We start from the raw sequence: 26,929 nt of genomic DNA, 5'->3' as shown, positions 1-26,929 counted from the left end.
CTGGTACCTAAGCAACATCGAAGGCAACACAGGTTCCACATACTGTAGGGCGAAACCCCTCCGACGAAAACAGTCGAAAACAATGGAAACACCTGCCCTGGAGGAGGAGGAGGAGGAGAAGCAACCCTGGAAGAAAAAAAACTAGGGATGAGAAAGTAAATATAGACACACAGTGAAATAATACGAGCACCATCTGGGTTGTACCATTTGGTGATGGACGTCGCATTTGTGTGCGTATCGTTGAGCATAATGTGTGCTCATGTTCTCTCCATTCCCTGTTGTTCTGCAAACCGCTTGCCCTTGTTGAATCGCTCCCGCTCGAGACACGCAGGCAGATCCGGCCAAGGACGTTCAATCTAGGTTAGTTTATGGAGCCTGCGAGCTTTGTAAGAAGAGGCCCGGTGATATCTCGAATGTCTTGGAAGAACTACGGAGTACAATCCTTCTGCTTTCCGTCTGCTGAGTGGGGGCTTTGCCCACAAGTTGTTGCAACCTTGATGTCGGGGAGATTTGTAATGCAAGTGCCTACCTTATTTCTAATAATGCGGATCATAGAAATGATGGACGCCATTTCCAAAGCTTATAAGACAACGTGAGGTCTACGACTCCTTATCTGTTGTTGTCAATGGGATATCGTTTGTTTCGGTAGAATCAGCAGCCATGGCGTCTCAGCAAATTACTCTGTTTGACTTGCCCAGCAAGGAGCCCAACGGGACGTGGTCTTTGAATCCGTGGAAGAGTGAGTGCTCTCTTGCAAATTGATACTCACATGTCTCTCCATTCAGAGTCTCATGTGTAAACTCTTGCTCTGATCGCAGGTTAACGCAGCCATAGCACGCCTGCTCTTGAACTACAAGGGCCTCGACTACAAGACAGAATGGGTAGGACCATCACCACCAGCCATCCATAGATACACCCTCCAACAATATGAACCATGGCTGCTAACAACTTGGAACACAAACAGCTCCATTACCCTGAGATCGCACCACGCCTCAGTCCACAGTATGCATCCAACTCGACTCAGACATTCACCCACCAGAAAACCAACTAACACACCCATCACCAGCCTGCCCCCCAACGAAACAGGCAAAGCATACACCATCCCCGCCATCCTCTTCCCGGACGGAACATACCTCATGGACTCTGCCAAGATCGCCTCCGCCATCGAACAGCGATACCCTTCCCCCCCAGCCCACCTCTCCTCCCCCATCGTCCCCCAAATCGAAAACCTCACCCTCGAAACCATCACGCCCCTCTTCCCTATCCTCATGCACAAGATCTCGCAGGTCATCATCACCGACAAGGACTACGACTACTGGGTCGGCCAGCATACTCGCGCGCTCGGCATGCCGCTCGACGAGTACGAGCGCCAGGCTGGCGGCGAAAAGGTCTGGAATGCGGCTCAGCCTGCCTTGAGCGAGCTGACGGCGCTGTTGAAGGAGAGGCAGGCTGAGGGACCGTTTTTCTTGGGTGCAGAGGTGAGTTATGCGGATTTTGTGTGGGTGGGATGTTTGGTTTTTGTGAAGCGTGTGGATGAGGGAATCTTTCGGGAGCTGTTGGACAGATCGGGGGCGAGGGAGGTGCATGAGAGGCTGCTTGAGGCGTGTGAGCCTTGGTTGAAGAGGAATGACTACTGATTGGGCGTCTCTTGATGTTTGTGTGAGAGTTGAGCAATGCTTATGAGGAGCCCAAGTGATAGCATAAAGACAGAGAGTTACGAGTGTCGATGATCCCGCTCAAGCTATGCGAAACATTATGCTGTCGCTCGTCCAGTTGTCCCAATAAGCCCCTGATCCTATATCGGCATTCGTCCCGACGCGATTCATAAAACCCTTCCCATGTAATCCCATATCATAGCCAGTGTTTCCCATACCCTCCATATTCATGGTATACCCANAGAGCCGCCAAAAAAAAAAAAAAAAAACCCCCAAATCAAATGACGCTCGAAATATCACCAAAACGCCTCACACCTTACTTGCCCCCCAACACCCCCCCAAGCCCAAGAACCGCAACATCCGCCTCCGCCCGCTCCAGGAAGCCCATCTTCTTCGTCTCCTCCCCCATCGACAGGCTCCCCTTGGCCCACTCGCCAATGAGCTTGCGCGCCTGCCATATCGCCAGGTGTTTGTTGTGCTTGTGTATCTTGGCCACGACCTTGGCATACAGGCCCTTGCGCAGCTCCCCGATCCAGTCGCCGTCCGCCCAGCGCACGTCTCGCCGCGCAATGGGGCAGATGGGCTCAGGCTGGCCCGAGAGCTCGTCGACGACGGAGAACTCGAGCTTGAACATGGGCGGGTTGCTGCAGTAGGTTGCCACGGCGGAGACTGTCGCTGCGCAGAGAGAGCCGGCGGCGCAGTCGGCGACGTTTGCGTGTTCTTGACGTTTTGCTGTTGCCGTCGTCTTATCAGCAAGACATTCAACCGATGGAACTAAAATGATGAATGAGCCCAAGTAAAGGAAATCACTCACCACACAGTCGCCCCGCGACAACATCCGCCTCCACCAAGAAATCCAGCTCCGAGCGCAGCAGTGACCCAGCCTTGCGACTCGACCAGTCGTTAAACACGGCATCCAAGAACCCATCGATGCTCTGCCTCGTCTTGGCCATGCTGGCATTCGGATCCGTCGCGCTGCCGCACGCATGCAGAATCTCATAGCACTTCTTGAGCTGCGCCTCGTTCAAGTCGTCTGCGCTCTTGATGGGCACCGCCTCGAGCGGGTAGGCGTCGCCCGCCTCGATGGCATCAAACAGCCTGTCGCGCTCCGTCTTGGGCCTGCGCGTCGCAGGGGCTCGTTGGGGCGGCGTCGAGGCGATGGAGATGGGCGAGGGAGAGCTGCGGCGGCGCTTGACGACGGTGCGCTGCGGCGTGGACGAGGTGATTTCCTGGATGCGGTTCGCGTCGGCGATGGACGGCGCGCGCCGGCGGAGGTCGCGGTGCGTTCTGGACATGACGTCGTTGATGAGCTCGTTGATGTCCTGCGGGCGCAGAGAGACCATCTCCATTTCTTTGGGGCGGCGAGGCTGCAGCGTTGTGTGAATGTGTGGTGATGTTGCGGTTTGTGGTGGATTGCCCTGTTGGTTGCGTGAGGGGGGAGGTGTAGAGGAAGCATGGTGCTTCACCTCGGAGGAGAGCAGAGGGAGCCCCAAAAGCGGTGAGATACGAGGCCGCATCTTCACGGCTTTGGTTTCTACCCAGATTGTTTGACTGACGGGTGACTGGCATCTGGCAGCCGGTGCTCATCCGGGTGATGCAGCCATGATTCTGGTGATGCCAACGAACACGTCTTTCCACACTTTAGCCTGCAGCCTATCCTTCTGAATGCAAGCGTTTGTCAGCAGCTGAAAGATGAAATAAAGCAAAAAGTGCACACATACATACATACATACATGAGGACTGAGTAGTCTAGATATCACAACGATGATGCTCAAAGCCGTCTTACACGACGAGCTCTCAGCTAAGAAAGGAGCAAAAAAAGTACAAAAAGAAATGCCCCCGCACAGATTTGAACTATGGACCTTTGCATTACAAGTGCAACGCTCTACCCCTGAGCTACAAGGGCACTAACATGGAGAAATCGCGCTAGCGTGACCCTCTTCGGAATGTGGCGGCAGATTGCTCTCTATAAAGCCTACATCAATTTTGCTTAGTCAGTGGCAGAGCAGCAGAAATCCCTTCATTCGAATCCACAACAGACATGAAAAAAGAGGAAGGATATCCTGAGAGCTGAACAGCCCGTAGGATGCAATGGGTGTCTGGCCCTGTTTCATACATACAGAATCCTGTTGTCAGCGCCGCTGTTGAACTCGCCCCTCCCTTGCTTGGTGTTGAAACAGGCCTTAGGCATGTCGGATATGGTGTCTGTAACACTGACATTTCCATCCTGTCTACCTGTATGCGCTGATGTTGGATTGTGTAACCCCAAGTTCGATTCCCATAGCCCTCTATGCTTCCTGCGTTGCCATAGGTAGATTTCCATGAGTGAAGGAAACACGCACTTCCCAATCAGTGGCTGCGGCGACGATATTTCTCACCTTGAGCAAGAACGCTGTATCACCCAGGTCATGCCTCTATACTCGAACCATGGCCAACACCAGAAATGTGAAAGGATTGGCAGTGGAAAGCAAGGTCAATCAAAGTGAAAAATTTGAGAAGATAAGTGAACAACAACAAAAAAAATAAAAAAGTGAAACTTTCGCTTCGTGCCCCCACACAGGATTGAACTATGGACCTTTGCATTACAAGTGCAACGCTCTACCACTGAGCTATAAGGGCTTGAATCTGTTCTTGCAACCGCTATTTCTCTATATATACTTGCGCACACGATTTCTCGACATTCGGTAACAAGTGCTGGGACTTGAGCGTTGAATATACGGGGAGTGATAGAACCTGGAGTTATCACTTGTTTCAGGACTTGGACGGGCTTTTCTCCGGGCTATCATCTCAAGATTGTCAAGATCCCAGGCTACCCGTCATTCATAGGTATGCAAGTGTAAGATTGTGCTCTTTCAACCCACGGCATATACTTCAGTCCTTCCCTCCCAAGCTGTGCATCTTCCGGACATCGGCAGTAATAACAGGAACAGCCACCACGCTCTGGTCACGCAAAGAACACACTGTGTCTGCATCATATTATTTTCTTTGGTATAAGAAGATGCATTAAGTGGTAAGTGAGGGCATCTCAGGTGTAGCTGCCTCGAGCTCTTCCTTGTCATTGCACGGTCTATGTTCTTTCGTTTGTAGTCACCCTCCAGCCGAACCGACTCACCAACCCATCACTTTAAGCCAATTATACTTTCCCAAGGTAATCTCAAGAGATGACTTCAAGCATTTGGTAGAGAGAGCCTACTTTATAATCTCAACTAGGACCTTGGGAGTCTTCACACCTCGTCACCTAACAAAAAGTTGTTGATATCGAATGCTCAAACCCTTCAGAGACCCAGAATCGACCAAGACCACTTCTAACACTTCCCAGTTGCTGGCCCAGCGTGGTGACAGACGCCATCAACGCACGTGTAATCCGCATTACACGGCTGACTAGAGCTGCAACTCCAACCCCCGCATCCCCAGGTGCAGTCCTTGCAGTATCCCCCAACGCAAGAGTAAGCAGACTGGCAGGGAGAGCCACTGCTACAGCTCCAGCCCTCGCACCTAAGAAAAGTCCATTGTCAGTTCGTTCGCATACAAATAGTCACACCACAGGGCGCATTGAAACTTTACCCCCAAGTACAGCTATCACACGGGTAATTGTTCGACGGAGGCGGAGGTGGTGGCGGGTTAGAACCTCCTCCGTTCGGGGGCGCGCTGACGAAGCTCCAGTCCTGTTTGGTCGTCTCGCTGTTTGCTTGTGCGATGGCATATTGCAGGTTTCCCTTGCTGCTGTTGAAGCCGACCTCGAAGCCGTCGTAGCCAGTGCAGCAGCCACTGCTGCAAGGCTGGGTACCGTCAGACCCCGGGATCATTTGCCAGTAAGTCTGCATCATGTTTTGTCAGCACTGGCACACCATCAAGATAAATGTGAACCGCGTTCTTCAGATGGCAGTATACTTACCCACGGAATACCTTGCGCGTTGAGAGACGCAGCTTGATCGTCGAAATCAGAGCTGTAGTCGGTCTGGACTCCCCATTCCTCGACGTGTACCAGTTTGTTGTTGGATGCAGCAGTAGATTCAAAGCCTGGCAAGAGAGAGCCCCAGGTATTCGCTTGGCCAACATAGGCGTGGATGCTCATCATGTCAATGTTCGAGCAAGCCAACGCCTTGTTGAGCATGTTGTAGCCGTGAACTTGGTCACCGCCGATGCCTCCAGTCGCGACCTTGATGTTAGAATCAGTAATATACTTTTTAAAGTTCGTTGCTCGGTTGCAGAGCCAGTTGGAAGGATCATTGTTCGCTCCATCAGAAGTGAACTGGAAGGGCTCGTTCTGGAGGTCAAACGCCAGGATGGCCTCGGACCAGTTCCCCCACTGCAGGCCGCTGCTGGGAGACTTGTACGTCAAAATGGCCTTGATACGAGCATCGTATTGAGTCTGCGCATTCGAGTTGCCGTAGAATGAGGTACCATAAGTGTTACAGTAGATGTCACAGCCGTTACCTTGGACGTCGCCGTTGTGAATGACGTTGCCGTCGTGGGGGGAGATGATGGCCTTCATCCCCTTGGCCGCCAGTTGCGCGAGGACTTTGTCGATCTTGGCCAGGGAGTCCCAGTTGTATTGGCCGATGGTTGTTTCGAAATCTTGAACGTTTGTGACGACATTGCTGCCTTTTACGCAGCCGGTGCCGAGCTGGTTGACCCAGATTCGAACAACCTTGGCTCCGTAGTTGGCGAGAGTGTTGATGTAGTAGGCTTGGTCGGTTGCCGAAAGACCTGGCAGGAAGTACAGGCTGGAACCCGCAAAGGAGTTTGAAGCGGTTGCAAGACCGGAGGCGGCCAGCGTGTATGTTGCGAAGTTCAGCTTCATAATGGTCTCCTATACGAGAGATTTCAGACGGGAAATGAGGTTGTGGAATGTCTTTGGGTGTTTCTGAAGTCTCCAAAACTCTTGAAATAGGGAGATGAACATCGTCTTTAATAGTTTTCTCAATCAATAACAAGCCTCTCACTTGACATATACAGAATCAACAAGACTAGATGCTTCAACGCACGTCTTGTCCATTCAATGGGAAGTAAAGCTGAACCTATCGTCCATCCCCACGTAGGAGCGCTTGCCAGCTCGGTCAACGATCCTCCCCCGCGAGCCTATCTTCAATCAGGCAAACGGAACGTAGTCTTCCGTGCTGAACTGTGATTTAGGTCAAGTCTGCAGCTGCCTTTCGGCACTCGTTGGACGCTAGAAAACTAGATGCCGTGCCCTCCCGTCCATCACAACTAGCGACAGCCCGAGGACAAGCATCTTGATTCGACCGGAGCTTATTTCGTTTTCCTCTTTCAGCAACTCGGGATGGTGCTCGAGTCCGGTGGTGATTCGGCCCGACTGATCTATAAAGTGCTTCGTAAAGGCGGAATTGAGGCGTCCTCACGTCGTCTGTCTTGCTGTCATGGGGATTTGCGTTCGTAGCTTGACAGCTGACACAGTTGTGTTGCATTGGCCTTGAGCGAGTCTGTGTTGACTACCAGGGTATAACTCCTATACCGCGAAATGGGCCCGATTTGGGTAGTAAGGCTGCGCTGTGGGATTCAAAGTGCCAATTGTCATATTTACAGCGTCGCACATGGTTGACTGAATTAAAATTCTGTCAATGATCCTACAACTTCAATGGTGCCTGGTGTTGTCCACTCTTTGTGAATGTTGACTTCTGTGACCCAGAACATGGAGTGTCGCCCTCAATTGTTCGATGCAGCCATTGGAGCTTATACCAATCTGTCTATATAAGTTGGCAAATGGACTCGACTATCACATGTTGAAAGAAAGCTTCATCAGCACTCTTCAACTTTGGCCGAATACGTCTCGCTCGTTCGTGTCCCCCATGTAATCCTGCTGTACCCTCGCTAGGACTCTTAACAGTGGAATTGCTTCACTATAAGCTAGATTAGCTTGTGATTCTGTTTAGTCGCATCAACGCAATTACGAACCCCCACGTAACTCGCAAATCGTGAACGAAACCTGAATGCCCAAACTGCTGCAGAACCGAGGTCATGCCATGCTGGGCCGTGTTCAAATTCTTTACGGACGTCTCGGCTAACAAGCTGCTTCTTCGATACGAGGGTCGAAGCCGTCTTGAAATCTCACTGGTCGATTTTACGAGTCGCATAGTCTATGTGCTGGTCAACAGCAAGGTCAGGGGAATGCGCCCTCAACCGACCATGGCGATCAGAACACTAAAACTCAGCCGTAAACAACCAGCTTCCTTGTAAGGCTTAAAAAGACGAGTCAGGACACCCTTTCGTATCGCATGTCGATAAGAGCAAATTACTGCGCTGATCCTTCCGAACATACAAGAAAGAATGAGTTTCGTTATGCGTAAGTGGCAGCATGGCCAGAACCGCATTGACTTTACCGGGCTGGGCAGCAATATTCAGCGATACTCATTGAAATGTCGTTGGATATACGGTTGCCATATCTCAGTACGAATAACTACAAAGAGCTTCTTGAGACTCACACCATGTTAGCCTGCCACTCCATGAATCACAGTGAATTCCAACACGATAAATGCAATGTAGCAAACAACCATAATCCCGCCAATCCAGCGGGAGAAGGTCGCCCCAAACCAAACCGTCGCTGTGAATGCGGCCGTTGAAGCCCACAAGATCACCAATTCCGAAATGTTCACATTGCCCCCATCCAAGTCCCCTTTTGTGTCAATCATGATGATGCCGCAGCAAAGCGACAAAAGGAAGATGTTGCTCCCGGCGCAATTGGCTACTAGAATCCCCGGGTGGCCGCGGTAACTACTCACAACAGCCACCAACTTCTCCGGCAGCGTCGTGGCAATGGCAATGACGATGATGCTGAACAGAATTTCCGAGATGCCGAGTCGGTCAAGGATGTTGACTGCTGCCTGGGATATCACGTAGCCGGCAAGGCATATGGCAAGGAACCCAAAGGACAGGTAGAAGCCATGATACGCGAGCCGGTGACGGTTGCGGTGTGAGCGTGCCTTTGCGGAGGCACCAGGGCTGTTGGCGAGCAAGCCTCTCGAACTTGCCACTGACCTCGCGTCGTCATCTTCGTCTTCGCCTCCGTCTCCGTCTTCGTCGTCGCTGGTGTCCGAGTCTTCCGGCGCTCGAAGGACCCCTCGACCAATGGCCACGGCGATGAGCACGAAATAGAAGCCGAACGCCACCACCAGAAGAGGTCCGCAAACCAACCAGGTGATCCTCGTTGAGAAGTAGATGACTGGAGCCACTGCCGTAGTCAACGCGAGAGTCAAGAGAGAATAGATCTGAGAGCTCCTGTCGAACTCTATCGTCTTTCCCCTCTCATAGAACAGTAGACCGAGGGAGAAAGCGCCGAGGATGTTGGAGATGGCAGCGCCAATCACGGTTCCCATCGCCAGTGAAGAACGGCCCTGCGCCAGAGACGCGACGACGACAGCAAGCTGGTGAAATCAGTTTTCATTGCGGACAAGACAAGGGCAATGTTGAGTTGTACCTCTTCCCATTCTGCGCCTGCTGTGAGGAGGCCAATGATCACCTCGGACACGCCGATGCGGCTTGCGACGGCAGCTGTATGAGTGATAAACTTGTCGGCGCCGAACTCGAGCAGAAACAGTGTTGAGATGAAGGCGCCGATATTGAAAGCAAGACCGTCTGTTTGTGCCATCTCAGAAAATAATTCACGGTGATGGCTTTTCATTGATAGTGAACTTATTTAGATTACGGTTCTAAGAAACAAAATCAGCGTTTGCAGTTGTGATATTGACGTAGTAAGCAGGCCAAGTGCTAAGAGGTTTGCGTTCAGTTGATGACATCAAGCTGATGCCGAGGGGAAGCTTGCGTGTAAGCCGGCGGGGGTTTACAAAGACACATAAACTCGGAAGCCAACTTCAGGTACTCGAGATAAGCTTGACAAGACAAACGAGTTGGATATCATCTTACATTCATGGAAAATTCAGATAACCAATGCAAATTAAGAATAACTGAGCCAGAAGCTTGGGTATCCATCCGCGCGTTCCCATCACCTCCAAAACATACCAATTCATTCTCCATCTTACCATCTTGAGCCATTTCCACATCACCACTTTCCCATACAAAGATAAAAAACATTAGACGCAAATTAGGAGTCCCGCCTAGTTACCGGGATACACCATGCCGTTGTCGGACTTGTACTGCTCCGAGCTGCCGTTCCTCAGCAGAGCCTCGCGGTGCTCCGTCTCCTTCTCAAGCTGAATCAGATTGCAGCACGCACAGCAAAAGGACTTGGCAATGTCCTCGATGCAGTTGCCCTCGAGGTTATACTTTTCGCGGATCGCGGCACGCTGCATGCTGGCGGGGATCCAGTGAAGGGCGCAGCAGCTGGAGCCGCAGAAGAGGAGGCACTGTAGAGGCAGAGAATGTTAGTGTGCCACCCTCTAGGATTGAAATGTAAATGTAGGAGTAAGACATACGGAGGTGTTGATGGGCTCATAGCCGTCCATGTTGCCATTCTTGTTGACTCGGTGGTGAGTCTTGCCAAAGGTGACGCCTGGAACACAGCAAGTGATGAGGCAAAGATCGATAGGGCTGAAGCAGTCGAAGAGGTGCGTAGCCCAGCTGAGTGCTCCAGCAGGAGACTTTGAGTTGACGTGCTCGCCAGGGCGAGACAGAACATCGTTGAAGCGATCTTTCCAGTGGTTCACATCGTTGTCGTCGATAGGACCGCCCTTGGCAGGCGTAGAAGATTGAACTGAGACCGGAGCTGGAGCTGGAGCCGCAACGGGGGCAGCGGGAGTCTCGGTGGGAGCAGACATCGTTATGGATTGGAGTTTGGGTATCAAAAAGAGAGGTGTTAAAGGTGAGAATGAGTGACAAGAGTGAATCAGAAGAAGTTGTAGCAACGTTAGTGAGCGTGGGATTGGTGAGAGCAGGAGAACCAAAGAACAAGACGAGGGTCAATAGCTTCTACTGGCGAATATATATAGACGGACAACATAAAGCAGAAGACTAGCCCAAAAGCCACACGTCCCTTTATCTCAGCATTCGACACTTGACGTGCAGCCACCAGATGAGCAGTCCACCACAAGGCAGACCGACAGCCCGTGATGCTAATCTACGAGGGTAACCCCAGCCGTAAGATGGCCGTTCAATCCCGCCGACGGAGGCTACCAGTGGCTGTTTGCGTTTGCTTCTGACGGGACGAAGCAACGTCCAGGGCCCACGCGCGAGACCTCGATCATGGCCATTGGCTCCTGTCACGGTCCGCCTAGAGTAGGCAGCAGATACGCTCAGACGCATTTTCATCTAGCGTGGAGACGACCTCTATTCAGCCCTATAGACTAATCTCAGCCGCGTCTCATGGCAATTGGGTCATAGATTTGCTGGGATGGGCAGCTTTGCCCAAGCAGAGCCTGAGCGTCTGCGTGGTAAGGGCCATGAGGGATGAAGCTGTGGACAAAGGAGACAACGAAGGGTAAAGTCTTGAGCAAGCCTCCTCCTCAGTCACAATGGCAATGAGACAAAAGCATATCAAGCTTGTGGAGTCGGTATGAGTAGAAACCAGACGATATCCTGATGGAAAGACGGTGGTGTCAGTAGTACGATGGACTTTGATGCATACGATACATCAACCCGTCCGGTACACAAAGCCTACTACTCCCATACACCTTCATAGGCCAATGCTGAGCATAGCGCGTCCCTCAGTAGTCGTGTCTCTACGCCATTCGACAAACCGCAGGCGCTCGCTTGAGCCGAGCAGCCAAACGGAAGCTCGCCCAAAGTCACGAGCTGCCCACAGAAACCCTTGTCCGCGTGTATGCCTGGGCGATCAACGAGTTAACAGCAGGAGTGAACTCGTACGAGTAAGCCGATGTTTGCTTTTCCTCCGCCCCGACTTGACTCATCACCTGGCGCCACAGCTGGCTCTAGAGGGAACCGGAGGCTTGCATGGGGAAATTGCAGTGAAGCCATCAAGGGGACGGGATCACGCGAACAGGCTCGTCACAGCAGCCTTTCGCGAGAAATGCTTTCCACGCCGGTGGCTTGTTTTTCAGCCAAGGTTGATATTTTTAGTCGTCCGGCTGTTGATCAGGGTCTACAACCTAGTTAATGTAGCAAGCAATGAGAAGTCAAAGGTTTGGCCTCGACGCTAATTCGAAGCCGGGGCGCGATACAGAGCCACATCTCTGCATGAAACCCATGTTCTATTGGTTGAGATGTTGGAAGAGGAGAAGAATCGCCCAGTGGGCAGTTCCGCAGTTAATGTCAAGGGCTGTTCTTGGCAGCAAGCTGTGGCTTAGGGAGCTGAGATCCATGTTTATGTACTCGTGAAGCTTCTGACATCCCGGCAAACATGCTGCTTAGCGCTGCTAGAATCGGCAATCCTGGGTTATCCTTCTTTTCTTTTCCCTTTTGTCTGCTAGTAGTTGTGGTGAGGCTGAGGTCTGGGGTGCGTGATGAAACCGCTTCCGGCAAGGGGGTGGTGGAGTTGGGCATATCGGCGGGCATCCGGCACTGAGGACGATGGACGAGGTTCACTTCACAGACACAACCATTATGTTGTTGAAGTTCTGAAGAGCTGCGTGAAGTCTCGTAACGGGTGGGCTCAGCTGATTACGAGAACTGAAGCTTAGAGTTCCAAGGAGAAGGGATGCTTTTTCGTTCCTCGAGAGGATGGCTACAAACTTGGACAGCTCCAGCTTCTAAGAAGAGAACCGTGAAATCGTTCGGCAACTCATCCGCCAAAGTTTCGAACAAGGGGCTCTGGCGATCAGCTTCACTGATTTTTACAGGGATACTATCCAGTTAGCGTCGGTATCATCACCCTTGTTCAACACGAAGCTGCCAGCAAACGCCGATTGCACTGTGCGTCGGCTCGGTGTGAGTTCTGCTTTTCCTCATGTGAAGCTGAGAGTCGCAAGTTTCTTGTTGAACCTGGAATTGGCGGCTTTCCAGATTCGCTGGTTTATCTGGCCCGGATAATGAGATCTGATGTATGGGAACTTGAACTCCCGACAACTTGCACCCTCGTCTTCGGCGTAGTGTCCGTGCCTCATGAATCACAGCTTCAAGCACTTGTTTGAAGAGCAAGTAGTGCCCGAGCGGTTGGTAGAGGGTAGACAAGTCATCTATAAATGACCTGTGAGTGAGAAACAGGCCAGTGTACGGAGTCCATGAGACCACAATAGCCAAATGGCTTTCGAACACCATTTGCGGCGGTCCTATACAAAGTATTCAAACCACCTGCGAGATTGGGCAAAGTCCAGCGGCCTTCAGCATTTAGCCTCATCGGATCGTATCTGCATGTGGGCAAGCTGCCGATCCGGCTACGATATCCCCTCACAAAGAATACCCAGGTAGAGAACACGGTCATCAAAGAACTCACCTCGAACCTGAGCAACAAGGAACACAAACAGAAATCTCGAATACAATGCCTCAAAGACACCCCTGGCCAGGCCCCTCAATCGCCCCCATCCCCCCCAAACCCACCACCGCCCTCCTCCTCATCCACAGCCAATACGCCTACCGCAACACCCTCGCCTGGGGCACCGGCGCCTCCAACCCCAACTACGAAGCCAACATATCCAACCTCATCGCAGCATTCCGCACCATCTTCGCCGCAACTCCCCAGGGCGCCCGTCCCGTCATCATCCACGTCCAGTTCAAGACCGTCTGGACAGACTCTCCCCTCTTCACGGGCAAAGTTGGCCCCTACGGCATACACGGCGAAGAGAAGCGTGGCATTGACTTTTTGGAATGTTCGGTGCCGCGCGTGCAGAGGCCGGAGGGGCCCGTCTTTGTGTATACGTTTGATGAGCCCGAGGGACCGCCGAAACCAGATGGTCCGCCTCGTCCGCCTTCTGACGAGATTATCATGACGTCTCATGGACACAGCGTCTTTATCAATACGCCGCTGGAGATGCTCTTGAACAAGAGGGGCATCAAGACGCTCCTCATTGCGGGGATTCCGACAGATCATGCCGTGAGCACGGCGGTTCGCTCAGCGCAGAATCTGGCTTTGACGGGGAAATGGGGAGGTCGCGGGAACATGGAAGACGTAGCGCTGTCTTCCCTGTGGACCGATGGCGCAGGAGTCTATTCGTCCCTGGATAAGGGGGAGGGAAAGAGTGAGCTCGCTGTGGACATGCCTCGGATCATTCTTGTTCACGATGCTACGCGGACGTTTGGCAAGGGAGGAGTGGACGCCGAAACAGTTCATCGGGTGCATGTGGAAAGCTTGAAGGAATTTGCTGAAGTGAGGAGTACATCTGAAGTCATCGGCGCGTTGGGTCAGAAGTGAAATGGCAGAGCGTTCATATGGACAGTCATGTCTGAGCTGAAATTCGGCATCACATATCTGGTATCCATCTATTTCGTTTGCTGCCCCCCAAACACAGGTACTCTATCGCTTTGATAAAGACAAAGTCAAGCAAAATCAGGCCGCTGATCGACTTCCCGTGGCGTCGCATCAAACTTGTCCACATTCGCACTGTATTTTCCGTCCTTGCAAGTCGGAACACAGGGATTCATCGACCAGGTGATCCCAGAAACGGATGCGTCGAGCTCGAGATTCCACTGCTTCACCATCTCTGCGCATGGGCCGCCCTTGATGCGGACGACCTTGATCAGTGGCCGCTCCTCTTTGACATACTTGAGAATCTCGCCAAAGGTGCCTATGCTGTCGTATAGCTTGAAGACACGCTCGTTTTCAATGAGCAATTCTAGGCAAGTCACGCTTGTGAAAAGCCTGAGGGCCTTCATGATGGTGCCATGAGCCCATTGTAGCTTCGGCATAAACGTCTCATCAGAGTGTCGAGTACAGGTCGTTATGCCGGGCACAGTATGGCAACGAGTCACCCGACAATTCAACACCTTGTCATCAAACCTCAACGTCAAAATCCTGACACTGTTCCCAATGCTCCCGCCGAACAGAACGCTTTTTGTAGACCGGGGCATGGCAAAGATCTCCTCGTCTCCAAGAGGGATCTCGCCAAACTCCTTGGTAATGGCAATCTGGAGGCGCTTCTGCCGCCAGTACGCTAGGCTTCCTTCTTCCCAGAGCTGTCTGCATGAAATCATCAGATTGAAGACGTTGAAGTAGTTGCGGTTGGTGCGCGTGCCTCCGTGTAGCCGCCGGCTGAACCACAGGAGCTCGACGTTACTGAGACAGGCGGCATACCTATCCCAGGGGATTTTCTTGTTGTGCCAGTGGACTCCCGGTTGGCTGTTGAAGTGGATAAAGTGGATGGAAGCGAGGGTGATGGGGTTGTCGTTGTTGTGTCTGTCTTCGTAGTCCTTGATGACCATGAGGAGGTCAAAGTCTCGGTCTTCCCATAGTTTGTGGAAGATGTTGAGGCGGACCTCGAGGGGCATTTTCAGCAGATGCAGCCTTGGGTACGACGGAGGGCTTCCTTGCTGGGATGAAGCCATGGTGGGGGATCCTTGGCGTGGTTTCTTGACGGAGAGTTGACGATGATGAGACATTCTGACAATGACACCAAGTAGATTGATGTTTCAGTTGTGTGGCTGGCTTCAACGTTTAATAACAGCCATTGACTTATACCGACGAGCAGCGGCATTGTGAGGCAAAGACGGCATCTCACCACCACTGTGAGACACGAGCAATAAATAGCCAGGAAGCTCAAGACAATCCTTCTTGCCAACCCGTGCCTGAGAGGTGTGATTGCACGCATCGCCTGCATTAGAACGGCGCAAGCCAGAATGCAAAGGTGACGATGCACACAGTGCGAGGCTGACATCCAGATATCATCTGGCTGAGCTGAAAGCAAGACGGCCTGAGAGAAGTTCCTTTTTTTTTTTTTGCCCCTCGCTGCATCGGATCCGATCATCGCTTCCCACCTGGCGCTTTAGAAGCAATCGAGTGAAACATACATGCGCAAGGCCCCGTCCATCACACGTAGGCGAGGTCGTACCACTGCGGCGACATTGCAATAGTTGCTAAGCTCGTGTATGATGATCATGGAGAAGAGAGAACTCCGGTTTGCCTGTCTATATCTATGCGTGGTTTGTTCGGCAAAAGAAGGTTGAACGAGGGTAGAAGTCGAGTGGGTATAGACGATGATCCTGGATAGGTAGGTCATGAAATAATAATACAAGTGCTCTGATATCTCGGCAACATCTTCTGAGGTTGGAGATGAGTGCAAGATTGTGTTGTTTGACTGCGAATCTGCATAAAGATGGAGAGAACACAAGACAACAGTATCCTCCCACGCGCAGATCGCTTAGAAAGAGTGATCCTTCAGGCGGTCCTGGGACGACTGCCCAATCATCTCAACCACCTCGTCGAGCCTCTGCATCACGGCGCCGCCAAATGGAGGGGACTCCATCATGGCCATGACAAAGGGCCCCTGGCCGCCCCAGGCGCATGCATGCAGTTCATGCCGCAGCTGCGAGATGAGGCTGTTGACCTCTCCATTCGCAAACAGGCCGGCCGAGTTCATCTCGTGCAGCATGTCCAGCGCAGAGCTCGCATCTCCGAAGCGGTGCCAGTGGATATCCGCCAGCTTGGCGTAGAACGGCGTCGAGACGCCCAGGACAAAGGACGGCAAGCCAAGACCCTTGATTCGAGGAAGGATCTGAAAGATGTATGGAGACGGGCGAGCAAAGGCCGAGTCGAAGAGGTGGAGCGCCGTGGTGAGGAATCGCGAGTACAGCGGGCCGTGGATGTTCATGGCACGCTCTTCGTCCTGCGAGGCCACTTCCGTTGCCATCTGCTCTTCATCCTCGACCTCCGTGTCCTCCACCTTTGCCTTTATCTTCTTTCTACCTTTTAAACCACCCGAGCTAATGCCTGACCGCCTTGCCTGGGCAATATGCAGCTTTTCGGGCAGCGAGAAGACTTCCTTCTCCATGACGCTCCACAGCTCTGCATCGGTTTTGCATGCCATCATCAGAGCTTCCACCCTCTCGCACTCCTTGCTTCTCTCGAGCTCAAGGGCTTCACGCTCTGCCCTTGCCGCCTCGTCGTCGCCCTCCAGCTCCATCATCTGGGCAGCATCCTGTTCCGCCTCTGCATCCCGCGGCCTGACCTCATGCAGTCCCAGAGCAACCTGCGCCGCGTTCTGCAGCGACCTGGGATACCGACTGAGGAACTTGTCCCGGAACTCGGAGATGCGGGCCTTTTCCGCAAGGGAGCGAGCCGAGCCCGGGCTGCTGTCCTTTTCGCTGCTGCTCGCAGGCGCATCGCTCAGACCCTGGAGGCCATCCTGCAGACGCCGCATCGGGCCTCGTCTCTTTGGGGCGGGCATTTTGCCCTCGGCGATCTCATGGAAGATGCCCTTGAAGATCTGAGCCTCGGCTGGCGTGATGGTTGAGATGCGGTCTGCGTCGCTGCCGGCCAGCTCTCGGTCCTCAGCCTCCCACTGGAAGGGAATCGCATTGTCTGCAGGCCTCTTTGTCCGTCTTGCAGTGTGTCTCAGCCGGGCGAAACTCAGCGCAAATGAGGGCCCTCTGGCCGCCAGGCGAAGCGTCTGTGTCTGATATAAGAACGGGAGCATGGTGAGAGACATTGTTAGCAACGGAGAAGGTAAGGGGAAAAAACCAATGTCTACCTAACGATTCAGTTTTTTCAACAGCAACAATCTCGACTCTTGGAGGCGACTCGGCTGGATTTCAGTGTGTCATTTTCACGGCTAATCCTCGGCGGCTCTCACTTTTCGATGACCAGTAGGTCCCACAACTGGAATTATGTTGCAGCCATACTAAAGAGCTGCGCGTGACTTCGCGCTGGGACAATTAACAGAGACGCGGTCCTACGCGATGCCTCCAGATTCAGCCTCAGCTTCAGCTCGCCTCACCCGCGCTTCACCTTGTGCTGCACTTTAGTATATCAGCAACCGCCTTTCCACGCTTTGGTTCTGGGCTCTTCGATCCACGTGCGACTAAATCCCGGCTCGACTTTACCGTTTCCACCATATAGTCAGCTGCTCTTTGTCGACACACTCCATCATGGCACCCAAGAATGAGGGCGACGGCCTCAGTGCCTTCGAGAGGCGGCGTCTCGAGAACATGGCCGCAAACAAGGCACTCTTGTCCGAGATCTCGGTCACCGCGAAGAAGATCATACCGGCAAAACCAGCACCGAAGCCGTCAGCTCCACGAAAACGAGTAAAGGCAGAGCCAGTTGTCCGAGAGCCACGGCGGGGAACGCGCATGAGCTCCCGTCTTGCCGGCGTAGCTGCGGACGACGAAGCACTGAAGCGCAAATTGGAAGTGGAAGCAGAGCATCAAGCCGAGCAGGTGAAGGCCAAGAGGCTGCGAATTGCCGACGATATGAAACTCGGCGATATTGTCGTCGATGGCAAAAAGTACGTAGGCAGCATGGACGGCCTACAGGGCATTTTCCGCGGCGCACAGCCGGGCGTTCGAACCTTCGATTACGACCCCAAAGAGGCAACAGACGATGACCTGAAGGATCTCCGACTACGAATGAACGGGTTAAAGCTCTACGAGCACTGGATACCCAACGGTAAGTATCAGGAATGAACCATCTTCTTGTTGCATGATGCTAATCAACGGCTACAGACATCAAGATTACGCCGCAGAGAATATATGCTCTCGGGTTCCATCCCACCGAAGACAAGCCCATTGTATTTGCAGGCGACAAAGAAGGAGCTATGGGAGTTTTCGATGCGTCTCAGACGGTTCCTGAGGTAGATGACGACGAAGATGTCCCCGATCCCGTAATATCCGCCTTCAAGACTCACGCAAGAACGATCACGTCGTTTGTGTTTTCTCCCATCGATGCCAACGCCGTATTCTCCTCATCTTATGACTCGTCAATACGCAAGTTGGATTTGGAGAAGGGCGTGTCTGTCCAGGTGTTTGCACCCGAGAACGCCAATGAGGATCTCCCCATCTCAGGCCTCGAAATCCCCTCAGCAGAGCCAAATCTGCTGTTCTTCTCGACACTTGATGGCTCGGTTGGGCGATATGATTCCCGAGCACCGGATAGTCTGGAGCTATGGTCTCTTTCGGAGCACAAGATTGGAGGGTTTTCAATGCATCCTCTTCACCCTTATCTGTTGGCGACAGCTTCTCTGGATAGAACCTTGAAAGTCTGGGACCTTAGGAAGATGAGCGGGAAAGGAGCATTGAAGCACCCGACACTGTTGGGAGAGCACGAGTCGCGATTGTCTGTCTCGCATGCTTCCTGGAGCGCCGGCGGCCATGTCGCGACATCGTCATACGACGACACCATTAAGATATATGACTTTTCAGAAGCCTCCAAGTGGAAACCGGGTCACAGCATTGATGCGAAGACGATGGAGCCAGCCCACACGATTCGCCATAACAACCAAACGGGCCGTTGGGTCACGATCTTGAAGCCCCAGTGGCAGAAGAATCCCAAAGACGGCATTCAGAGATTCGCAATCGGCAACATGAACCGCTTCGTTGATGTATATGCTTCGGACGGGAGTCAGTTGGCCCAACTCGGTGGAGAGGGCATCTCTGCTGTGCCAGCAGTAGCCCACTTCCATCCCAGCATGGATTGGGTGGCTGGAGGCACCGCCAGCGGCAAACTTTGTTTATGGCAGTAGATGATTGCTATGCGCGACAAGAAGGGTCGCCAATATGCTGTTGATTTGGAAGCGTTGGCTGAGAGATGGTTCACCAAGGATATATGGTGTGCGGCGGCCAAGCACTGCTGCTGTAAACGGACAGTGCGCGACTTGGATTTTAAATCTGCACATTGCTCGCAACAGATGGAAGGGGCATTGGAATCTTGCTCGATGTATCATTTTAGCTTTCTTCTCTATTAGCGAGGTTGACATGGTTCATAGGCTACATCAAGGCATGGTTGGCTGCTCAAGGAGGCACCGTCTCTTTCAGGGACCCCTGTTCCTCACTGAAAGACAGTCTCCATCTCCGTGCCGCAGACCTTGAAGCCGCATTTTTGGTAAAACGGAATATTATGCTCGCTGCAGTTGAGAATCGTTTTCCGGCACCCCACGTTCTCGGCCACGGAGTTGAGAGCGGCGAGCATATGAAAGCCCAGCCTCTTTCCCTGGTGCTCCTTGGAGATGCAGATTTCTTCAATGTGGCCGACCGTCGTGCGGTTTTGTATGCTGGTTTCAAACCCAACTGTCAAAAACAACAGAGAAACATGTATATGTGAAGAGACGGAAAACTCACAACTTCTTCTCAACAATGACGGCGCCGGTGCCCACAATCTTGCCCTCATGCTCAATCACAAGGTAGTAATAGGGGCCTTTACCACCGGTATCCATGTCATCGTATCGCTCGTTAAAATCATTTTCCGTGAGATTGTCCATCCATGTCAGATCACGAAGGCATTCTAAGAATCCTTTGGCGTAATCCCCTTTTTCTAAAGGTCGGATGGTGAATCCGGTAGGAAGAGCTGCAGCTGCGTCGCTCGATAGGAGAGATGCGGGGAATAGGGAGGGGTTTGGGGAGGACATTGTGAGGGGTGTTGTAGACGGTGATGAGGAGGGAGGCTAGTACTCGTGAAATGCTGTTTTGATGAGAGAATGTGATTTTATGAGTGTTGGTGGTTGAAGATGGTTGTGGAAGTAGATATTACTTGGATGACTAGGCTGTTGGGATGAAGCTGTGACGTTACATTGGGGAATGACATTCTGTAGTTCTATTGCCTGCGCAAGTGCCTCCTCCGGACTTGACGCTAGAATGTGCTGAGAGAGACTGATTCACTTTGTTAATCAGCCGTGGGGGAATCTACAGTTGTGTAAATCAAGAGATGAATACAGTCGAATCGCGACGACAAGACGTCTCTTGAAAGAGGGCAAAGGAGATATTTGCAGACAACAAGGCAAAGGCCAAAGAGAAACGCGGTCGTGATGTGCTGAAGACGGATGTTCCTCAGACGGCAAGGCGTCTGATAGCGGCCGTCATCTACCAGCCGTTCCGGCTTGCCTGTGAGCTTATTAAAACACACGGGAACCAAGGCATTAAGAAACGCGGGAAGAAATGTCAGCTTCTCCAGAAAGCCTCCCGATGGATCCGATTGATGAATGCTTGATGTATGCAGTGTTAAGCTTCGTTTTCTTCTCCGGAATCGATATCTCGTTATTTCGTTTGAAATGGCATGTGGCGGAGCAAGCTCTCGCTGAGTCAGCTCGGTTCCACTACCGGGTCGGGTCGGCTCATGATGGTCAAGGTGGATGAACGAATTGATGGATCAGCTGAGCAGTGAAGGGGGAGTATTACTGAGTTCGTCCTTGCTGCGTATTTTGCATTTGTAACTTGAAGGTACAGGATCCATCTTGAGTTGGTTCCCAAAAAGGGGAGAAAACAAGGATGAAAGAAGAGCGAAAACGAAAACGATGCTTGAGTCAATGTCAAGGGAGGACCAGCGACGCGTCGTGCATGTACGGCAGCGCAGCGGCTGCATGATGGATTGCGCACGCTGTTGCTTTACCCCTGTGCACCTTGGTAGCACCGTGCCTATGGCTTCGTACTCGTACTCCCTATTGCAAAAGGAATTGTCCAATGTCAGGCATCTAGCATCACTAACACGAAGCTTGCCTCATGTCTCTGTTGTGCTTGTAGCATCACGCCTTGAAGTAAGCTCAAGCTACCATAGGTACTCGGTCCCGAGGTGCCTCACTGTCGAACAACATGGGAAATCTTATGGATTTCCCGATGACAGAAACAAGCCTGTACACTCGTCACCTGTCATATACCGCCCCAGTGAGCACCTCTCTTGCACAGCGCGCGTCATCGCCCTGAGCCTGCAGATTCCCAAGCCTCTTGGTGACCATATCACATGGGAGACGTGGGGTGGAGGCAGTACTAACAAGCCGGCGTGTGTGACTTTGGTTTGCGGCGCCGCTGCTGTGCATGTGCAGGCGATAGACGGCGGGGGCGCCATTGACTCGAGTAAGAGGACCTGGAAACTACGAGCATTTCCTGAAAGATTCAGACTTGTATATAGTGATTGACGCATGCACCTCATTACTGGTACGAGCATCACAAGATACGGCGGAGCAGGCGACTACCTAGTAATAGACGGCATCTCCCTTGCATCGGCGCTGCGGCTTTATCGATAAGTGCTCCCTCGGCGACATCGCAGTGGATCGGACTGGACTGGATGTCACTGCTATTCAAGACCCAACACCACAAACTCAGTACCAGTACCGTCAGACTACGACGGGATGTAGACGAACTGCCCGTCTGATGCGACGCCTCCATGCCTGACCTGACCTTGCCTTACTTACCGACTCACCGGGCGCCAGACCCAGCCTCCCAGCGCTGATCCTCGCGGCCGTTTACAGCGAGCGGTGTAGGTCCCAAGTACAGAGACGCGAGCGACGCGGAGTGGTACCCAGCAGGTACAGCCAAGTACCGCCTACCAGCAGGTACCACTACCTACCAACCATCCAAGGGCAGCACGCTGACCTGACCTTATCTGCAGCCATAATCCCAACGTCCACCTCCATCACATCTTCCGCCAAACAAGCACGCAAACACTCGCCCAAAACCTCTCCATCCAGCCGGCAGACGCGGATCTCCAGGACGCCCCTCCTACTCTTTGCGCTGTGCTGTGCTTCTGCTTCCGCAGAGCTGCTGCCTCCTCCAGCCATCAGGCGGTTGGCGGAGCGGGCGGTTGCCTGGCCGTTTGACCACTGCATCCAAGCAGCCGCACGTCTGCCGTCATCCTCGCGGGCCATCCTCTGCCTGCTACCCCCGTCCAGCTTCTTCTCGAGTCGTCTTCCGCGTCTTCACAGGGCGTCTGGTTCTTCCCGCGCTTTGCCAACTCTAGAACCCCAGCCTTAAGGTCACTTCTGGCTAGGCCATCATGGCCACAACGCCCACGCCCCGTCATAGCAGCCCGGACGGCCACGACTATGCCGATTCTGCGACTGCGCCTGCGCCTCCGCCCTCTTTTCCCAACGACGACCGAACCCCAACCGCTGAGCTCCCCGAACCTCTCCAAGGCAGCGACGACGAGACGAGCGAGAATGTCGGGCCCGCGAACCCCGGCCACCTGGCTGTAAACCTGAACCAGAGCATCTTTGGTCTGATTGCCGCCGCCGGCTCTAGAGTCGACTTCAACACGCGCTTTGACGACGGCAGCAGCGACGAGGACGAGGGGGGCAGCCTGAAGCCTCTGCGCCCGCGACACCGCGATCTTTCACAAACCGCCATCCTCGGATCACTACCGCCCAAGGACAAGAGGCTAGGAAAGAAGCAGCTGTCTGGACATCGGATGCTCAAGTCTTTTGCCTCGTTACCCAAGCGGACGAGCAAATCTGGAAAGGGCTCCAGCCGGTTATGGGAGCCCACCCAGGAAGTCGACGAGCAGAGCGAGACTAGCGAGTCGCCATCTCCCAAAATATCATTACAGCAGCCTGAGGACGACCTTCGGATAGCGCCCGTCATGAGCAGGATGCTCGAGGCCAAGGCCGAAATGGCCAGCCGGTCTAGCTTTGATACTGAAAGAGACTCCTCCGGTCCGGAGCGTACAGATGAAGGAGAGAGAGCGGGCGACGAAGAGGACGAGGGAGAGGGGGAGGGGGAGGACGAGGACGAGGACGAGGACGAAGAGGACAATGAAGACAGCGAGGGGGAGCATGTCACAGAGCTGGCGAAGAAGCTGATGGAGATATTCAACTTTGACGAACCGGAGCGGGTCATTGAAGGTTCGTCTGCGCTGGCCTATGCTCCCATGTTGAAATTGCAACTGACAGGCCGCCGTGTACAGAGTATCCCTGCTGGCTACTGCAGAGCGTCTTGCTCCAAGGTTTCATATACATTACTTCCAAGCACATTTGCTTCTACGCACACCTTCCGAAGAAGACGGTAAGTCGATTTCTACATCTTATATCAAAAACTGCCTGACACTAGCTAATCCGCATAATAGCACACCGTTACCAAGTCTGGTTTCTTGTTGAAAAGCGGCAAACGAAACCCAAAATACAACCGTTACTGGTTTCGCCTAAAGGGCGATGTGTTGTCTTACTACCAGGATCCCACAAACTTGTACTTCCCTCACGGCCACATCGACCTCAGTTTCGGCATCTCTGCTAGCATTACCGACGAAGACAAGGAGGGCGTGCACTTCTCCGTGGTGACAAGCCACCGCACCTACAACTTCAAGGCCGAGAGTGCGCCAAGCGCAAAGGAGTGGGTAAAGAGCCTACAAAGGGTCATTTTCCGAAGCCACAATGATGGGGACAGCGTCAAAATCTCGCTGCCCATCGATAACATCCTCGACGTTGAAGACACGCAGATGATGGAGTTCTCGGACACGTGCAAGATTCGGGTCATTGATAGCGATGAGACCTTTGCAATCGACGAGGTGAGCCTCAATGAGGGTATCATTGGCCCCCCTTGGAATGGCAATGCTAATCTGTGTATTGTGTGCAGTACTTTTTCTCATTCTTCAACTCCGGCAAAGAGGCTATAAGTGTCATCAAGGTTTTGGTAGAAAAAGCATCCGCTGAGGGACCAACTGCCGGCAAAGCCATTGCAGCAGAGTCTTCGAGTCGGTCATCGCCGCGCGTCTCTGGGACGGCATTTCGAAACTTGGCCCGCGTCGACAGCGCGCTCACGACAAAGCCTCCGGGTACTGCTAGAGGAGACGCTTCTCCAGCATGGGCCGATTCGACAAGTCCAAGTGCCGACGAAGGCGTGCTGAGCTTGAAAAGCTCTCGGGGTAGGAGCTCCAGCGGCAACAAGACGTCAGATCACGTCGAAGAAAGGAGGGAGTCGCGGCTGATGGAATCGTCAGAGTCCAATCTGTATTCCTCCATTGAGGAGCCAAGCTTCGCTAGCCTCACGCAGTCTGCGTTTGAAGATCCTTCGGCGAGCCAGATTCTTCGCGGCAGCGATGTTTTCCAGAGTCCCACGATGAGACACTCACAATCCTCCAGTCGCGACTATAATGAGTTCAAAAGCAAAGAGCCAGAATCGAGGCAAGGGCCGCACTCTTCGGCGGCAGCAAGTCAAAATGATGCATCGGACTACACCGGTCTTATTGAACCCCCTCGAACGTCGACGCCTACGCTGCAGAGTATCACCAAGATCGGGGCTTATCCCCTACAGCGAGCCGGCGCAATTGCCGAGTACCTGAACAAGACGGGCAAAAGAATGAGTACCCTCTTTGCTACTGAATCTATGGGCTATGTCGAGAAGGTTTCCGGCATGTGGAAGGGCGAACGCAAGCACTACGACGAACCTGCCGGTCTACGGCCCGACCAAGACGAGCTGGAAGAGAACGACGATGGTCAGATTCAAACGTCCAACGAGCGGTTCCGAGCGCACTTTGCACTTCCCGACACAGAGAGGCTGCAGGCCACATACTTTGGCTACATCATGCGCGTTCTGCCGTTGTATGGCAAAATCTACCTCAGTGGTCGATACTTCTGCTTTCGAAGTCTGCTCCCCGGCACCCGCACAAAGTTGATACTGCCCTTGAAGGATATCGAGAACGCCCACAAGGAAAAGGGCTTCCGCTTTGGATACTCTGGCTTGGTTGTCGTCATCCGGGGACATGAGGAGCTCTTTTTCGAGTTCAGAACGGCCGAGGTCCGTGATGACTGCGCAGTGACGCTCTTGCAAGGCCTCGAGACCAATCGCCATCTTCAGGAATCCGGAATTCTGGAGCAGCATTACAGAGACGATGCGAGGGCTGCCATTGCCGAGCGAGACGCTTTGAGCTCAGCAAGGGGGGAGGCGTTTGCGGATCGCGAGCTTCACCTCACGCAATCGACTACTCTGCCTGAAGTCCCCAATGTCGCGGCCGGGGATGATATGGAGGCATCAGTGGTCCAGTTCAAGGCGCCGCATCCCATGAGAATCACGTGTCTAACAATCGGCTCCAGAGGGGATGTTCAGCCGTACATTGCCCTATGCAAGGGATTGCTCGCAGAGGGCCACAAGCCACGGATCGCGACACATGCCGAGTTCCAAGGATGGATCGAGTCCCACGGTATCGAATTTGCGTGCGTCGAAGGTGACCCTGGGGAGCTCATGCGCCTCTGCATTGAGAACGGAACCTTTACTCTTTCATTCTTAAGAGAAGCCAATGCGACTTTCCGAGGTTGGCTTGACGACCTCCTCGACTCCGCGTACAAGGCTTGCGAGGGATCCGAGCTCCTCATCGAGTCACCGTCAGCCATGGCAGGAATTCATATTGCAGAAAAGCTTGGCATTCCGTACTTTAGAGCCTTCACAATGCCGTGGACGAGGACAAGGGCGTATCCCCACGCTTTTGTCACGCCGGAAAACAAGATGGGCGGCGCGTACAATTACATGACATATGTCATGTTTGACAACATCTTCTGGAAGGCCACTGCTCATCAGGTCAACAGATGGCGGAACAAGACGCTTGGCTTGCCAAACACTAGCCTGGAAAAGATGCAGCCCAACAAGGTGCCCTTCCTGTACAACTTTAGCCCGAGCGTTGTCGCGCCGCCCCTGGACTTTTCCGACTGGGTCAGGGTTACCGGCTACTGGTTCTTGGACGAGGGCGGTGACTACGAGCCTCCCCAAGAACTTCGGGACTTTATCAAGAAAGCAAGAGACGATGGCAAAAAGATTGTGTACGTTGGTTTCGGCTCCATCATCGTCAACGACCCGGTCAAGATGACCCAGGAGGTGATCGATGCCATCCTTAAGGCTGATGTTCGATGCATCCTGTCCAAGGGTTGGTCTGATCGCATCACCGGACGAGACGAACCCGCGAGGCCGGCCGTCGAAGAGCCGGTGATGCCGCCGGAGATTCACGTCATCAAGTCTGCCCCCCACGACTGGCTGTTCCGACAGATTGATGCGGCAGCGCATCACGGTGGATCCGGCACCACCGGCGCCAGTCTGAGGGCCGGCATTCCGACCATTATCCGGCCATTCTTTGGAGACCAGTTCTTCTTTGCGAGCCGAGTGGAGGATTTGGGCGTTGGCGTCTGGGTCAAGAAGTGGGGGACGAAATCCTTTGGCCGGGCTCTCTGGGAGGTCACGCGTAACGAGCGAATGATTGTCAAGGCCCGGCTCTTGGGAGAGCAGATTCGCAAGGTGGGCATTGTTCTCTTTCTACTCTCCCCTAATCTCGATATCATCATCATGCTGACAGCTTTAACAGGAGTCTGGCGTGGAAACTGCCATTCAGTCGATTTACAGAGACATGGAGTACGCAAAGAGCCTGATCAAGCATACAGACGGCCATCTAGAAGCCGAAGAAGACGAAGACACGGAAGAAAGCTGGACGTTTGTCCGGGGCGACGAGCCGGATCCGGACGTGATTACGACCAAGTTGAGCGAGGGATTGGATGGCGTGGCATTGGGTAACAACAATAGCAAGGCGTCGGGCAAGGCTTGATTGAGATGGACTCTTTTTTTTTTTTTTTTTTTCTTCT

General features: G+C 53.1%; 11 protein-coding genes across 11 annotated transcripts; 4 read left to right on the top strand and 7 right to left on the bottom strand.

The window, feature by feature from the left end:
- Positions 1-660: 660 nt before the first annotated feature.
- CCMA1212_005315 (uncharacterized protein) lies at positions 661-1,637 on the top strand (the record flags this gene model as incomplete). Its single annotated transcript, XM_073702578.1, has 4 exons — positions 661-739; positions 835-881; positions 965-1,002; positions 1,067-1,637. 4 exons carry the CDS (start codon positions 661-663, stop codon positions 1,635-1,637), a joined length of 735 nt encoding a protein of 244 aa, XP_073559160.1.
- Positions 1,638-1,971: 334 nt separating this feature from the next.
- Positions 1,972-3,390, bottom strand: CCMA1212_005314 (uncharacterized protein; the record flags this gene model as incomplete). The annotated part of the gene is made up of 3 exons (XM_073702577.1): positions 1,972-2,387; positions 2,470-3,115; positions 3,385-3,390. The coding sequence occupies 3 exons, from the start codon at positions 3,388-3,390 to the stop codon at positions 1,972-1,974; spliced, it is 1,068 nt and encodes a 355-aa protein (XP_073559217.1).
- Positions 3,391-5,215: 1,825 nt separating this feature from the next.
- Positions 5,216-6,459, bottom strand: CCMA1212_005311 (uncharacterized protein; the record flags this gene model as incomplete). Its single annotated transcript, XM_073702576.1, has 2 exons — positions 5,216-5,473; positions 5,551-6,459. The coding sequence occupies 2 exons, from the start codon at positions 6,457-6,459 to the stop codon at positions 5,216-5,218; spliced, it is 1,167 nt and encodes a 388-aa protein (XP_073559156.1).
- Positions 6,460-8,104: 1,645 nt separating this feature from the next.
- CCMA1212_005310 (uncharacterized protein) lies at positions 8,105-9,261 on the bottom strand (the record flags this gene model as incomplete). Its single annotated transcript, XM_073702575.1, has 2 exons — positions 8,105-9,037; positions 9,091-9,261. 2 exons carry the CDS (start codon positions 9,259-9,261, stop codon positions 8,105-8,107), a joined length of 1,104 nt encoding a protein of 367 aa, XP_073559157.1.
- A 466-nt stretch (positions 9,262-9,727) lies between these two features.
- Positions 9,728-10,387, bottom strand: CCMA1212_005309 (uncharacterized protein; the record flags this gene model as incomplete). Its single annotated transcript, XM_073702574.1, has 2 exons — positions 9,728-9,976; positions 10,046-10,387. The coding sequence occupies 2 exons, from the start codon at positions 10,385-10,387 to the stop codon at positions 9,728-9,730; spliced, it is 591 nt and encodes a 196-aa protein (XP_073559277.1).
- Positions 10,388-13,002: 2,615 nt separating this feature from the next.
- On the top strand, positions 13,003-13,872 carry CCMA1212_005308 (uncharacterized protein; the record flags this gene model as incomplete). Its single annotated transcript, XM_073702573.1, has 1 exon — positions 13,003-13,872. One exon carries the CDS (start codon positions 13,003-13,005, stop codon positions 13,870-13,872), a length of 870 nt encoding a protein of 289 aa, XP_073558854.1.
- Positions 13,873-13,997: 125 nt separating this feature from the next.
- On the bottom strand, positions 13,998-15,002 carry CCMA1212_005307 (uncharacterized protein; the record flags this gene model as incomplete). Its single annotated transcript, XM_073702572.1, has 1 exon — positions 13,998-15,002. One exon carries the CDS (start codon positions 15,000-15,002, stop codon positions 13,998-14,000), a length of 1,005 nt encoding a protein of 334 aa, XP_073558853.1.
- Positions 15,003-15,814: 812 nt separating this feature from the next.
- On the bottom strand, positions 15,815-17,101 carry CCMA1212_005306 (uncharacterized protein; the record flags this gene model as incomplete). Its single annotated transcript, XM_073702571.1, has 1 exon — positions 15,815-17,101. The coding sequence occupies one exon, from the start codon at positions 17,099-17,101 to the stop codon at positions 15,815-15,817; it is 1,287 nt and encodes a 428-aa protein (XP_073558852.1).
- Positions 17,102-17,511: 410 nt separating this feature from the next.
- CCMA1212_005305 (DNA damage-binding protein cmr1) lies at positions 17,512-19,132 on the top strand (the record flags this gene model as incomplete). The annotated part of the gene is made up of 2 exons (XM_073702570.1): positions 17,512-18,060; positions 18,117-19,132. Exons 1-2 carry the CDS (start codon positions 17,541-17,543, stop codon positions 19,130-19,132), a joined length of 1,536 nt encoding a protein of 511 aa, XP_073558851.1. The 5' UTR covers positions 17,512-17,540.
- A 305-nt stretch (positions 19,133-19,437) lies between these two features.
- Positions 19,438-20,014, bottom strand: CCMA1212_005304 (Glucosamine 6-phosphate N-acetyltransferase; the record flags this gene model as incomplete). The annotated part of the gene is made up of 2 exons (XM_073702569.1): positions 19,438-19,660; positions 19,728-20,014. The coding sequence occupies 2 exons, from the start codon at positions 20,012-20,014 to the stop codon at positions 19,438-19,440; spliced, it is 510 nt and encodes a 169-aa protein (XP_073558850.1).
- Positions 20,015-22,371: 2,357 nt separating this feature from the next.
- CCMA1212_005303 (uncharacterized protein) lies at positions 22,372-26,892 on the top strand (the record flags this gene model as incomplete). The annotated part of the gene is made up of 5 exons (XM_073702568.1): positions 22,372-23,215; positions 23,278-23,375; positions 23,437-23,874; positions 23,943-26,588; positions 26,656-26,892. 5 exons carry the CDS (start codon positions 22,372-22,374, stop codon positions 26,890-26,892), a joined length of 4,263 nt encoding a protein of 1,420 aa, XP_073558849.1.
- Positions 26,893-26,929: the final 37 nt, after the last annotated feature.

Source organism: Trichoderma ghanense (assembly GCF_004382785.1).
Source record: "Trichoderma ghanense strain CCMA-1212 chromosome Unknown scaffold_5, whole genome shotgun sequence".
Classification (NCBI taxonomy): domain Eukaryota; kingdom Fungi; phylum Ascomycota; class Sordariomycetes; order Hypocreales; family Hypocreaceae; genus Trichoderma; species Trichoderma ghanense.
This window is presented reverse-complemented; position numbering and strand designations above follow the sequence as displayed.